Raw genomic sequence first — 16,535 nt, 5'->3', positions numbered from 1 at the left:
CTGAGAATCTCACCGCTGGGAATCACACCACTGAGAATGACACCACTGAGATTCACACCACTGAGAATCACACCACTGGGAATCACGCCACTGGGAATCACACTACTGGTAATACCACCACTGGGAATCACAACACTGGGAATCACACCACTGAGAATCACACCACTGAGAATCACACCACTGCGATTCACACCACTGCGATTCACTACATTGCGATTCACACCACTGAGAATCACACCACTGGGAATCACGCCACTGGGAATCACACTACTGGTAATACCACCACTGGGAATCACAACACTGGGAATCACACCACTGAGAATCTCACCACTGAGATTCAGACCACTGAGATGCACACCACTGAGATTCACACCACTGAGAATCTCACCACTGAGAATCAAACTACTGAGATTCACACCACTGAGATTCACACCACTGAGATTCACACCACTGAGAATCAGATCACTGAGAATAACACAACTGGGAATCTCACCACTGAGAATCACATTACTTAGATTTACACCACTGAGAATCACAACACTGAGAATAACACCATTGAGAATCACACCACTGAGATTCACACCACTGCGATTCACACCACTGCGATTCACACCACTGAGAATCTCTCCACTGGGAATCACACTACTGGTAATACCACCACTGGGAATCACAACACTGGGAATCATACCACTGAGAATCTCACCATTGAGAATCACACCACTGAGATTCACACCACTGCGATTCACACCACTGCGATTCACACCACTGAGATTCACACCACTGAGAATCACATCACTGAGAATATCTCCACTGGGAATCACACTACTGGTAATACCACCACTGGGAATCACAACACAGGGAATCACACCACTGGGAATCACATCACTGGGAATAACACCACTGTAAATCAGATCACTGAGAATCTCACCACTGGGAATCACACCACTGATAATACCACCGCTGGGAATCACACCACTGAGAATCACACGATTGAGAATCTCTCCACTGGGAATCACACCACTGAGAATCTCACCACTGAGAATCTCACCACTGGGAATCACACCACTGAGAATCACACCACTGAGAATCTGAAAACTGGCAATCACACCACTGGGAATCACACCACTGAGAATCACACCAGTGAGATTCACACCAGTGAGAATATCACCACTGAGAATCTCACCACTGAGAATCTCACCACTTTGATTCACACCACTGAGATTCACACCACTGAGAATCTCACCACTGAGAATCTCACCACTGGGAATCTCACCACTGGGAATCTCACCACTGGGAATCTCACCACTGAGAAGCTCTCCACTGAGAAGCTCTCCAATGGGAATTAGAACACTGAGAATCAGAACACTGAGAATCTCAGCATTGAGATTCACACCACTGAAAATCTCACCACAGAGAATCTCACCAATGAGAATCTCAGCATTGAGATGAACAACACAGAGAACCTCACCACTGAGAATCAGAACTCTGAGAATCTCAGGATTGAGAATGACACCACTGAGATTCACACCACTGAGATTCACATCACTGAGATTCACACCACTGAGATTCACATAACTGAGAATCTCACCACTGAGAATCTCACCACTGAGATTCACACCACTGAGAATCACACCACTGAGAATCACACCACTGAGATTCCCACCACTGTGATTCCCACGGCTGAGATTCACACCACGGAGAATCTCACTGAGATTCAGACCACTGAGAATCACACCACTGAGATTCACACCACTGGGAATCATGCCACTGGGAATCACACTACTGATAATACCACCACTGGGAATCACAACACTGGGAATCACACCACTGAGAATCTCACCATTGGGAATCACACCACAGGGAATCACACTACTGGGAATCACATCACTGGATATAACACCACTGTAAATCAGATCACTGAGAATCTCACCACTGGGAATCACACCACTGATAATACCACCACAGAGAATCTCACCACTGAGAATCTCAGCATTGAGATGAACAACACAGAGAACCTCACCACTGAGAATCTCACCACTGAGAATCAGAACACTGAGAATCTCAGGATTGAGAATGACACCACTGAGATTCACACCACTGAGATTCACACCACTGAGAATCTCACCACTGAGAATCTCACCACTGAGATTCACACCACTGAGATTCACACAACTGAGATTCACACCACTGAGAATCACACCACTGAGAATCACATCACTGAGATTCCCACCACTGTGATTCCCACGGCTGAGATTCACACCACGGAGAATCTCAGAGATTCAGACCACTGAGAATCACACCACTGAGATTCACACCACTGAGAATCACACCACTGAGACTGAAACCACTGAGAATCACACCATTGAGATTCACACCACTGAGATTCAGACCACTGAGAATCACACCACTGAGAATCTCACCACTGAGATTCAGACCACTGAGATGCACATCACTGAGATTCACACCACTGAGATTCACACCACTGAGAATCTCACCACTGAGAATCTCACCACTGAGAATCAAACTACTGAGAATCACACCACTGAGAATCAGATCACTGAGAATAACACAACTGGGAATCTCCCCACTGAGAATCACATTACTTAGATTTACACCACTGAGAATCTCACCACTGAGAATCTCACCACTGAGAATCAAACTACTGAGAATCACACCACTGAGAATCACACCACTGAGAATCACACCACTGCGATTCACACCACTGCGATTCACACCACTGCGATTCACACCACTGAGAATCACATCACTGAGAATCTCTCCACTGGGAATCACGCCACTGGGAATCACACTACTGGTAATACCACCACTGGGAATCACACCACTGAGAATCTCACCATTGGGAATCCCACCACAGGGAATCACACTACTGGGAATCACATCACTGGGAATAACACCACTGTAAATCAGATCACTGAGAATCTCACCACTGGGAATCACACCACTGATAATACCACCACTGGGAATCACACCACTGAGAATCACACGATTGAGAATCTCTCCACTGGGAATCTCACCACTGCGAATCTCACCACTGGGAATCTCACCACTGGGAATCTCACCACTGGGAATCTCAGCACTGGCAATCTCAGCACTGGCAATCACACTACTGAGAATCACACCACTGAGAATCTCAGCACTGGCAATCTCAGCACTGGCAATCTCAGCACTGGCAATCACACTACTGAGAATCACACCACTGAGAATCTCAGCACTGGCAATCTCAGCACTGGCAATCTCAACACTGGCAATCACGCCACTGAGAAGCTCTCCACTGGGAATCACATCACAGAGAACCACACCACTGTGAATATGCCACTGAGAATGACACCACTGAGATTCACACCACTGAGATTCACACCACTGAGATTCACACCACTGAGAATCTCACCACTGAGAATCACACCACTGAGATTCATACCACTGAGATTCAGACCACTGAGAATCACACCACTGAGATTCACACCACAGAGATTCACACCACAGAGATTCACACCACAGAGATTCACACCACTGAGATTCACACCACTGAGATTCACACCACTGAGAATCTCACCACTGTGAATCTCACCACTGAGAACCACACCACTGAGAAACTCACCGCTGGGAATCACACCACTGAGAATCTCACCGATGGGCATCACACCACTGAGAATCAAACCACTGAGAATCTCACCGCTGGGAATCACACCACTGAGAATCTCACCAGAGATTCACACCACTGAGAATCACACCATTGAGAAACTCACCACTGAGAATCTCACCACTGAGGATCTCACCACTGAGGATCTCACCACTGAGAATCAGATAACTGGGATTCACACCACTGGGAATCTCACCACTGGGAATCTCACCACTGGGAATCTCACCACTTGGAATCACACCACTGATAATACCACCACTGATAACACCACCACTGGGAATCACACCACTGGGAATCACACCACTGGGAATCACACCACTGGGAATCACACAACTGAGGATCTCACCACTGAGGATCAGATAACTGGAATTCACACCACTGGTAATCTCACCACTGGGAATCACACCACTGGGAATCTCAGCACTGGCAATCACACCACTGAGAAGCTCACTACTGGGAATCACACCACTGGGAATCTCAGCACTGGCAATCACACCACTGAGATTCGCACCACTGGGAATCGCACCACTGGGCATCTCACCACTGAGGATCTCACCACTGAGGATCTCACCACTGAGAATCAGATAACTGGGATTCACACCACTGGGAATCTCACCACTGGGAATCTCACCACTGGGAATCTCACCACTGGGAATCACACCACTGATAATACCACCACTGATAATACCACCACTGGGAATCACACCACTGGGAATCTCAGCACTGGCAATCACACCACTGAGATTCGCACCACTGGGAATCGCACCACTGGGCATCTCACCACTGCGAATCTCACCACTGAGAATCACACCACTGTGAATATGCCACTGAGAATCTCACCGCTGGGAATCACACCACTGAGAATGACACCACTGAGATTCACACCACTGAGATTCACACCACTGAGAATCTCACCACTGAGAATCACACCACTGAGATTCACACCACTGAGAATCACACCACTGAGAATCACAACACTGAGATTCACACCACAGAGATTCACACCACAGAGATTCACACCACTGAGATTCACACCACTGAGATTCACACCACTGAGAACCACACCACTGAGAATCTCACCGCTGGGAATCACACCACTGAGAATCTCACCGATGGGCATCACACCACTGAGAATCAAACCACTGAGAATCTCACCGCTGAGAATCACACCACTGAGATTCACACCACTGAGAATCTCACCACTGAGAATCTCACCACTGAGATTCACACCACTGAGATTCACACCACTGAGAATCACACCATTGAGAAACTCACCACTGAGAATCAGACCACTGAGAATCGCAACACTGAGAAACAGATCACTGCGAATCTCACCACTGAGAATATCACCACTGAGGATCTCACCACTGAGGATCTCACCACTGAGAATCAGATAACTGGGATTCACACCACTGGGAATCTCACCACTGGGAATCTCACCACTGGGAATCTCACCACTGGGAATCACACCACTGGGAATCACACCACTGATAATACCACCACTGATAATATCACCACTGGGAATCACACCACTGGGAATCACACCACTGGGAATCACACCACTGGGAATCACACCACTGAGGATCTCACCACTGTGGATCTCTCCACTGAGGATCAGATAACTGGGATTCACACCACTGGGAATCTCACCACTGGGAATCACACCACTGGGAATCACACCACTGATAATACCACCACTGATAATACCACCACTGATAATACCACCACTGGGAATCACACCACTGATAATACCACCACTGATAATACCACCACTGGGAATCACACCACTGAGAATCTCACCACTGCGAATCACACCACTGAGAATCTCACCACTGAGAATCTCACCACTGGGAATCTCACCACTGGGAATCTCACCGCTGAGAATCTCACCGCTGAGAATCTCATCGCTGAGAATCTCACCGCTGAGAATCTCACCGCTGGGCATCACACCACTGAGAATCAAACCACTGAGAATCTCACCGCTGGGAATCACACCACTGAGATTCACAGCACTGAGAATCTCACTACTGAGATTCACACCACTGAGATTGACACCACTGAGAATCTCACCGAGATTCACAACACTGAGGTTCACACCACTGAGAATCTCACCACTGAGATTCACACCACTGAGAATCACACCACTGAGAATCACACCATTGAGAAACTCACCACTGAGAATCAGACCACTGAGAATCGCAACACTGAGAATCAGATCACTGCGACTCACACCACTGGGAATCACACCACTGAGGATCTCACCACTGAGGATCAGATAACTGGGATTCACACCACTGGGAATCTCACCACTGAGGATCTCACCACTGGGAATCACACCACTGAGAATCAGATCACTGGGAATCACACCACTGGGAATCACACCACTGGGAATCAAACCACTGGGAATCAAACCACTGGGAATCTCACCACTGGGAATAACACCACTGGGAATAACACCACTGGGAATAACACCACTGAGAATCTCACCACTGAGAATCTCACCACTGGGAATCTCACCACAGGGAATCTCACCACTGGGAATCTCACCACTGGGAATCACACCACTGGGAATCACACCACTGAGAATCACACCACTGAGAATCACTCTGCTGTGAATAACACCACTGATAATACCACCACTGATAATACCACCACTGGGAATCACACCACTGGGAATCACACCACTGGGAATCACACCACTGGGAATCACACCACTGAGGATCTCACCACTGTGGATCTCACCACTGAGGATCAGATAACTGGGATTCACACCACTGGGAATCTCACCACTGGGAATCACACCACTGGGAATCACACCACTGATAATACCACCACTGATAATACCACCACTGATAATACCACCACTGGGAATCACACCACTGATAATACCACCACTGATAATACCACCACTGGGAATCACACCACTGAGAATCTCACCACTGCGAATCACACCACTGAGAATCTCACCACTGAGAATCTCACCACTGGGAATCTCACCACTGGGAATCTCACCGCTGAGAATCTCACCGCTGAGAATCTCATCGCTGAGAATCTCACCGCTGAGAATCTCACCGCTGGGCATCACACCACTGAGAATCAAACCACTGAGAATCTCACCGCTGGGAATCACACCACTGAGATTCACAGCACTGAGAATCTCACTACTGAGAGTCACACCACTGAGATTCACACCACTGAGAATCTCACCGAGATTCACAACACTGAGATTCACACCACTGAGAATCTCACCACTGAGATTCACACCACTGAGAATCACACCACTGAGAATCACACCATTGAGAAACTCACCACTGAGAATCAGACCACTGAGAATCGCAACACTGAGAATCAGATCACTGCGACTCACACCACTGGGAATCACACCACTGAGGATCTCACCACTGAGGATCAGATAACTGGGATTCACACCACTGGGAATCTCACCACTGAGGATCTCACCACTGGGAATCACACCACTGAGAATCAGATCACTGGGAATCACACCACTGGGAATCACACCACTGGGAATCAAACCACTGGGAATCAAACCACTGGGAATCTCACCACTGGGAATAACACCACTGGGAATAACACCACTGGGAATAACACCACTGGGAATCTCACCACTGAGAATCTCACCACTGGGAATCTCACCACTGGGAATCTCACTACTGGGAATCACACCACTGGGAATCACACCACTGAGAATCACACCACTGAGAATCACTCTGCTGTGAATAACACCACTGAGAATCCCACCACTGAGAAGCTCACCACTGAGAATCACAACACTGAGAATCACACCACTGGGAATCACACCACTGGGAATCACACCACTGGGAATCACAACACTGAGAATGTCACCACTGAGAATCAAACCACTGAGAATCTCACCGCTGGGAATCACACCACTGAGAATCACATCACTGAGAATCACACCACTGAGAATCACACCACTGAGAATCTCACCACTGAGAATCTCACCACTGAGAACCACAACACTGAGAATCTCACCACTGAGAACTACACCTCTGAGAATCACAACACTGAGAATCTCACCACTGAGAACCACACCACTGAGAATCTCACCACTGGAATCACACCACGGAGAATCTCACCGCTGGGAATCACCCCACTGAGAATCAAACCACTGAGAATCTCACCACTGGGAATCACACCACTGAGAATGACACCACTGAGAATCTCACCACTGAGAATCTCACCGCTGTGTATCTCACCACTGGGAATCACACTGCTGGGAATCTCAGCACTGGCAATCACACCACTGGGAATCACACCACTGGGAATCACACCACTGAGAATCTCACCACTGGGAATCACACCACTGAGAATCTCAGTATTGGCAATCACACCACTGAGAATCACACCACTGAGAATCTCAGCACTGAGAATCTCAGCACTGAGAATCACACTACTGAGAATCACACCACTGAGAATCTCACCACTGAGAATCACACCACTGAGAATCTCAGTACTGGCAATCACACCACTGAGAATCTCAGCACTGGCAATCACACCACTGAGAATCTCACTACTGAGAATCTCACCATTGGGAATCACACCACTGGGAATCACACCACTGGGAATCACAACACTGGGAATCACACCACTGAGAATCTCACCTCTGGGAATCACACCTCTGGGAATCACACCACTGAGAATCACACCACTGGGAATCACACCACTGGGAATCACACCACTGAGAATCTCACCACTGAGAATCTCACCACTGAGAATCTCACCACTGGGGATCACACCACTGAGAATCACACCACCGAGAATCACACCACCGAGAATCACACCACCGAGAATCACACCACAGAGAATCTCACCACGGAGAATCACACCACTGAGAATCACGCACAGAGAATCAGACCACTGACAATCTCACCATTGGGAATCACACCACTGGGGATCTCACCATTGGGAATCACACCACTGGGAATCTCACCATTGAGAATCGCAGCAATGAGAATCTCACCAATGAGAATCACACCACTGGGAACCTCACCTCTGAGAATCAAACTACTGAGATTCACACCACTGAGAATCACACCACTGAGAATAACACCATTGAGAATCACACCACTGAGATTCACACCACTGAGAATCACATCACTGAGAATCTCTCCACGGGGAATCACGCCACTGGGAATCACGCCACTGGGAATCACAACACTGGGAATCATACCACTGAGAATCTCACCATTGAGAATCACACCACTGAGATTCACACCACTGCGATTCACACCACTGCGATTCACACCACTGCGATTCACACCACTGAGATTCACACCACTGAGATTCACACCACTGAGAATCACATCACTGAGAATCTCTCCACTGGGAATCACGCCACTGGGAATCACACTACTGGTAATACCACCACTGGGAATCACAACACAGGGAATCACAACACAGGGAATCACACCACTGGGAATCACATCACTGGGAATAACACCACTGTAAATCAGATCACTGAGACTCTCACCTCTGGGAATCACTCCACTGATAATACCACCACTGGGAATCACACCACTGAGAATCACACGATTGAGAATCTCTCCACTGGGAATCACACCACTGAGAATCTCACCACTGAGAATCTCACCACTGGGAATCACACCACTGAGAATCACACCACTGAGAATCTCAAAACTGGCAATCCCACCACTGGGAATCACACCACTGAGAATCACACCACTGAGAATCACACCAGTGAGATTCACACCACTGAGAATCTCACCACTGAGAATCTCACCACTGAGAATCACACCACTGAGATTCACACCACTGAGAATCTCACCACTGGGAATCTCACCACTGGGAATCTCACCACTGGGAATCTCACCACTGGGAATCTCACCACTGAGAAGCTCTCCACTGAGAAGCTCTCCACTGGGAATTAGAACACTGAGAATCAGAATACTGAGAATCTCAGCATTGAGATTCACACCACTGAAAATCTCACCACAGAGAATCTCACCACTGAGAATCTCAGCATTGAGATGAACAACACAGAGAACCTCACCACTGAGAATCTCACCACTGAGAATCAGAACACTGAGAATCTCAGGATTGAGAATGACACCACTGAGATTCACACCACTCAGCACTGGCAATCTCAGCACTGGCAATCTCAGCACTGGCAATCTGAGAAGCTCTCCACTGGGAATCACATCACTGAGAACCACACCACTGTGAATCACACCACTGGGAATCACACCACTGGGAATCTCAGCACTGGCAATCACACCACTGAGATTCGCACCACTGGGAATCGCACCACTGAGAATCACACCACTGTGAATATGCCACTGAGAATCAAACCACTGAGAATCTCACCGCTGGGAATCACACCACTGAGAATGACACCACTGAGATTCACACCACTGAGATTCACACCACTGAGATTCACACCACTGAGAATCACACCACTGAGATTCACACCACTGAGAATCACACCACTGAGATTCACACCACAGAGATTCAAACCACAGAGATTCACACCACTGAGATTCACACCACTGAGATTCACACCACTGAGATTCACACCCCTGAGAATCTCACCACTGAGAATCTCACCACTGAGAATCTCACCGCTGAGAACCACACCGCTGAGAATCTCACCGCTGGGAATCTCACCGCTGGGAATCACACCACTGAGAATCTCACCGATGGGCATCACACCACTGAGAATCAAACCACTGAGAATCTCACCACTGAGAATCTCACCAGAGATTCACACCACTGAGAATCACACCATTGAAAAACTCACCACTGAGAATCAGACCACTGCGAATCGCAACACTGAGAATCAGATCACTGCGAATCTCACCACTGAGAATCTCACCACTGAGGATCTCACCACTGAGAATCAGATAACTGGGAATCTCACCACTGGGAATCACACCACTGGGAATCACACCACTGGGAATCACACCACTGATAATACCACCACTGATAATACCACCACTGGGAATCACACCACTGGGAATAACACCACTGGGAATCACACCACTGGGAATCACACCACTGGGCATCACACCACTGAGGATCTCACCACTGAGGATCTCACCACTGAGAATCAGATAACTGGGATTCACACCACTGGGAATCACACCACTGGGAATCACACCACTGGGAATCACACCACTGGGAATCACACCACTGATAATACCACCACTGATAATACCACCACTGATAATACCACCACTGGGAATCACACCACTGAGAATCTCACCACTGCGAATCACACCACTGCGAATAACACCACTGGGAATCTCACCACTGGGAATCTCACCACTGGGAATGTCACCGCTGAGAATCTCACCGCTGAGAATCTCACCGCTGAGAATCTCACCGCTGGGCATCACACCACAGGGCATCACACCACTGGGCATCACACCACTGGGCATCACACCACTGAGAATCTCATCGCTGGGAATCACACCACTGAGATTCACAGCACTGTGATTCACAGCACTGAGAATCTCACTACTGAGATTCAGACCACTGAGATTCACACCACTGAGAATCTCACCACTGAGATTCAGAACACTGAGATTCACACCACTGAGAATCTCACCACTGAGATTCACACCACTGAGAATCACACCACTGAGAATCACACCATTGAGAATCACACCATTGAGAACCTCACCACTGAGAATCAGACCACTGAGAATCGCAACACTGAGAATCAGGTCACTGCGACTCACACCACTGGGAATCACACCACTGGGAATCACACCACTGGGAATCACACCACTGAGGATCTCACCACTGAGGATCTCACCACTGAGGATCTCACCACTGAGGATCAGATAACTGGGATTCACACCACTGAGGATCTCACCACTGAGGATCACACCACTGGGAATCACACCACTGAGAATCAGATCACTGAGAATCACACCACTGGGAATCACACCACTGGGAATCAAACCACTGGGAATCACACCACTGATAATACCACCACTGGGAATCACACCACTGGGAATCTCACCACTGGGAATCTCACCACTGGGAATCTCACCACTGAGAATCTCACCACTGAGAATCTCACCACTGGGAATAACACCACTGGGAATAACACCACTGGGAATAACACCACTGAAAATCTCACCACTGAAAATCTCACCATTGGGAATCTCACCACTGGGAATCTCACCACTGGGAATCACACCACTGAGAATCACACCACTGAGAATCACACCACTGAGAATCACTCTGCTGTGAATAACACCACTGAGAATCCCACCACTGAGAAGCTCACCACTGAGAATCACAACACTGAGAATCACACCACTGGGAATCCCACCACTGGGAATCACACCGCTGGGAATCACAACACTGAGAATCTCACCGCTGGGAATCACACCACTGAGAATCAAAGCACTGAGAATCTCACCGCTGGGATTCACACCACTGAGAATCACACCACTGAGAATCACACCACTGAGAATCACACCACTGAGAATCACAGCACTGAGAATCTCACCGCTGGGAATCTCATCGCTGGGAATCTCACCGCTGGGAATCTCAGTACTGGCAATCAAACCACTGAGAATCAAACCACTGAGAATCTCACCACTGAGAATCTCACCACTGAGAACCACAACACTGAGAATCTCACCACTGAGAACCACACCTCTGAGAATTACAACACTGAGAATCTCACCACTGAGAACCACACCACTGAGAATCTCACCACTGGAATCACACCACGGAGAATCTCACTGCTGGGAATCACACCACTGAGAATCAAACCACTGAGAATCTCACCACTGGGAATCACACCACTGAGAATGACACCACTGAGAATCTCACCACTGAGAATCTCACCACTGAGAATCTCACCGCTGGGAATCACACCACTGAGAATCTCAGCACTGGCAATCACACCACTGGGAATCACACCACTGAGAATCATACCACTGAGAATCTCACCACCTAGAATCTCACCACTGAGAATCTCACCATTGAGAATCTCACTACTGGGAATCACACCACTGAGAGTCTCAGTACTGGCAATCACACCACTGAGAATCTCAGCACTGGCAACCACACCACTGAGAATCTCACCACAGAGAATCTCACCACTGAGAATCTCACCACTGAGAATCTCACCACTGAGAATCTCACCACTGGGAATCTCACCACTGGGAATCTCAGTACTGGCAATCACACCACTGAGAATCTCAGCACTGGCAATCACACCACTGAGAATCTCACTACTGAGAATCTCACCATTGGGAATCACACCACTGGGAATCACACCACTGGGAATCACACCACTGGGAATTACACCACTGAGAATCTCACCTCTGAGAATCTCACCACTGAGAATCTCACCGATGGGCATCACACCACTGAGAATCAAACCACTGAGAATCTCACCACTGAGAATCTCACCAGAGATTCACACCACTGAGAATCACACCATTGAAAAACTCACCACTGAGAATCAGACCACTGCGAATCGCAACACTGAGAATCAGATCACTGCGAATCTCACCACTGAGAATCTCACCACTGAGGATCTCACCACTGAGAATCAGATAACTGGGAATCTCACCACTGGGAATCACACCACTGGGAATCACACCACTGGGAATCACACCACTGATAATACCACCACTGATAATACCACCACTGGGAATCACACCACTGGGAATAACACCACTGGGAATCACACCACTGGGAATCACACCACTGGGCATCACACCACTGAGGATCTCACCACTGAGGATCTCACCACTGAGAATCAGATAACTGGGATTCACACCACTGGGAATCACACCACTGGGAATCACACCACTGGGAATCACACCACTGGGAATCACACCACTGATAATACCACCACTGATAATACCACCACTGATAATACCACCACTGGGAATCACACCACTGAGAATCTCACCACTGCGAATCACACCACTGCGAATAACACCACTGGGAATCTCACCACTGGGAATCTCACCACTGGGAATGTCACCGCTGAGAATCTCACCGCTGAGAATCTCACCGCTGAGAATCTCACCGCTGGGCATCACACCACTGGGCATCACACCACTGGGCATCACACCACTGAGAATCAAAGCACTGAGAATCTCACCGCTGGGATTCACACCACTGAGAATCACACCACTGAGAATCACACCACTGAGAATCACACCACTGAGAATCACAGCACTGAGAATCTCACCGCTGGGAATCTCATCGCTGGGAATCTCACCGCTGGGAATCTCAGTACTGGCAATCAAACCACTGAGAATCAATCCACTGAGAATCTCACCACTGAGAATCTCACCACTGAGAACCACAACACTGAGAATCTCACCACTGAGAACCACACCTCTGAGAATTACAACACTGAGAATCTCACCACTGAGAACCACACCACTGAGAATCTCACCACTGGAATCACACCACGGAGAATCTCACTGCTGGGAATCACACCACTGAGAATCAAACCACTGAGAATCTCACCACTGGGAATCACACCACTGAGAATGACACCACTGAGAATCTCACCACTGAGAATCTCACCACTGAGAATCTCACCGCTGGGAATCACACCACTGAGAATCTCAGCACTGGCAATCACACCACTGGGAATCACACCACTGAGAATCATACCACTGAGAATCTCACCACCTAGAATCTCACCACTGAGAATCTCACCATTGAGAATCTCACTACTGGGAATCACACCACTGAGAGTCTCAGTACTGGCAATCACACCACTGAGAATCTCAGCACTGGCAACCACACCACTGAGAATCTCACCACAGAGAATCTCACCACTGAGAATCTCACCACTGAGAATCTCACCACTGAGAATCTCACCACTGGGAATCTCACCACTGGGAATCTCAGTACTGGCAATCACACCACTGAGAATCTCAGCACTGGCAATCACACCACTGAGAATCTCACTACTGAGAATCTCACCATTGGGAATCACACCACTGGGAATCACACCACTGGGAATCACACCACTGGGAATTACACCACTGAGAATCTCACCTCTGAGAATCTCACCACTGAGAATCTCACCGATGGGCATCACACCACTGAGAATCAAACCACTGAGAATCTCACCACTGAGAATCTCACCAGAGATTCACACCACTGAGAATCACACCATTGAAAAACTCACCACTGAGAATCAGACCACTGCGAATCGCAACACTGAGAATCAGATCACTGCGAATCTCACCACTGAGAATCTCACCACTGAGGATCTCACCACTGAGAATCAGATAACTGGGAATCTCACCACTGGGAATCACACCACTGGGAATCACACCACTGGGAATCACACCACTGATAATACCACCACTGATAATACCACCACTGGGAATCACACCACTGGGAATAACACCACTGGGAATCACACCACTGGGAATCACACCACTGGGCATCACACCACTGAGGATCTCACCACTGAGGATCTCACCACTGAGAATCAGATAACTGGGATTCACACCACTGGGAATCACACCACTGGGAATCACACCACTGGGAATCACACCACTGGGAATCACACCACTGATAATACCACCACTGATAATACCACCACTGATAATACCACCACTGGGAATCACACCACTGAGAATCTCACCACTGCGAATCACACCACTGCGAATAACACCACTGGGAATCTCACCACTGGGAATCTCACCACTGGGAATGTCACCGCTGAGAATCTCACCGCTGAGAATCTCACCGCTGAGAATCTCACCGCTGGGCATCACACCACTGGGCATCACACCACTGGGCATCACACCACTGGGCATCACACCACTGAGAATCTCACCGCTGGGAATCACACCACTGAGATTCACAGCACTGTGATTCACAGCACTGAGAATCTCACTACTGAGATTCAGACCACTGAGATTCACACCACTGAGAATCTCACCACTGAGATTCAGAACACTGAGATTCACACCACTGAGAATCTCACCACTGAGATTCACACCACTGAGAATCACACCACTGAGAATCACACCATTGAGAATCACACCATTGAGAACCTCACCACTGAGAATCAGACCACTGAGAATCGCAACACTGAGAATCAGGTCACTGCGACTCACACCACTGGGAATCACACCACTGGGAATCACACCACTGGGAATCACACCACTGAGGATCTCACCACTGAGGATCTCACCACTGAGGATCTCACCACTGAGGATCAGATAACTGGGATTCACACCACTGAGGATCTCACCACTGAGGATCACACCACTGGGAATCACACCACTGAGAATCAGATCACTGAGAATCACACCACTGGGAATCACACCACTGGGAATCAAACCACTGGGAATCACACCACTGATAATACCACCACTGGGAATCACACCACTGGGAATCTCACCACTGGGAATCTCACCACTGGGATTCTCACCACTGGGAATCTCACCACTGAGAATCTCACCACTGAGAATCTCACCACTGGGAATAACACCACTGGGAATAACACCACTGGGAATAACACCACTGAGAATAACACCACTGAAAATCTCACCACTGAAAATCTCACCATTGGGAATCTCACCACTGGGAATCTCACCACTGGGAATCACACCACTGAGAATCACACCACTGAGAATCTCAGCACTGGCAATCACACCACTGGGAATCACACCACTAAGAATCATACCACTGAGAATCTCACCACCTAGAATCTCACCACTGAGAATCTCACCATTGAGAATCTCACTACTGGGAATCACACCACTGAGAATCTCAGTACTGGCAATCACACCACTGAGAATCACACCACTGAGAATCTCAGCACTGGCAACCACACCACTGAGAATCTCACCACAGA

The 16,535-nt window shown here is 48.3% G+C and overlaps 1 protein-coding gene across 1 annotated transcript in view; it reads left to right on the top strand.

Moving 5' to 3' along the window:
* Positions 1-16,535, top strand: part of LOC137367107 (mucin-22-like) — a 43,460-nt gene that overhangs the window by 11,770 nt on the left and 15,155 nt on the right. The window contains exons 13-17 of the mRNA XM_068028544.1: positions 1,611-2,234; positions 2,698-2,919; positions 4,021-4,147; positions 8,549-9,147; positions 9,592-9,987. Coding sequence (XP_067884645.1) covers positions 1,611-2,234; positions 2,698-2,919; positions 4,021-4,147; positions 8,549-9,147; positions 9,592-9,987 — 1,968 coding nt within the window. The remainder of the gene's footprint in view (positions 1-1,610; positions 2,235-2,697; positions 2,920-4,020; positions 4,148-8,548; positions 9,148-9,591; positions 9,988-16,535) is intronic.

The sequence above is a fragment of the Heterodontus francisci genome, chromosome 3 (genome assembly GCF_036365525.1).
Source record: "Heterodontus francisci isolate sHetFra1 chromosome 3, sHetFra1.hap1, whole genome shotgun sequence".
Taxonomy (NCBI): domain Eukaryota; kingdom Metazoa; phylum Chordata; class Chondrichthyes; order Heterodontiformes; family Heterodontidae; genus Heterodontus; species Heterodontus francisci.
Note: the sequence above shows the minus strand (reverse complement) of the source record. Positions and strands in the feature narration are given on the sequence as shown.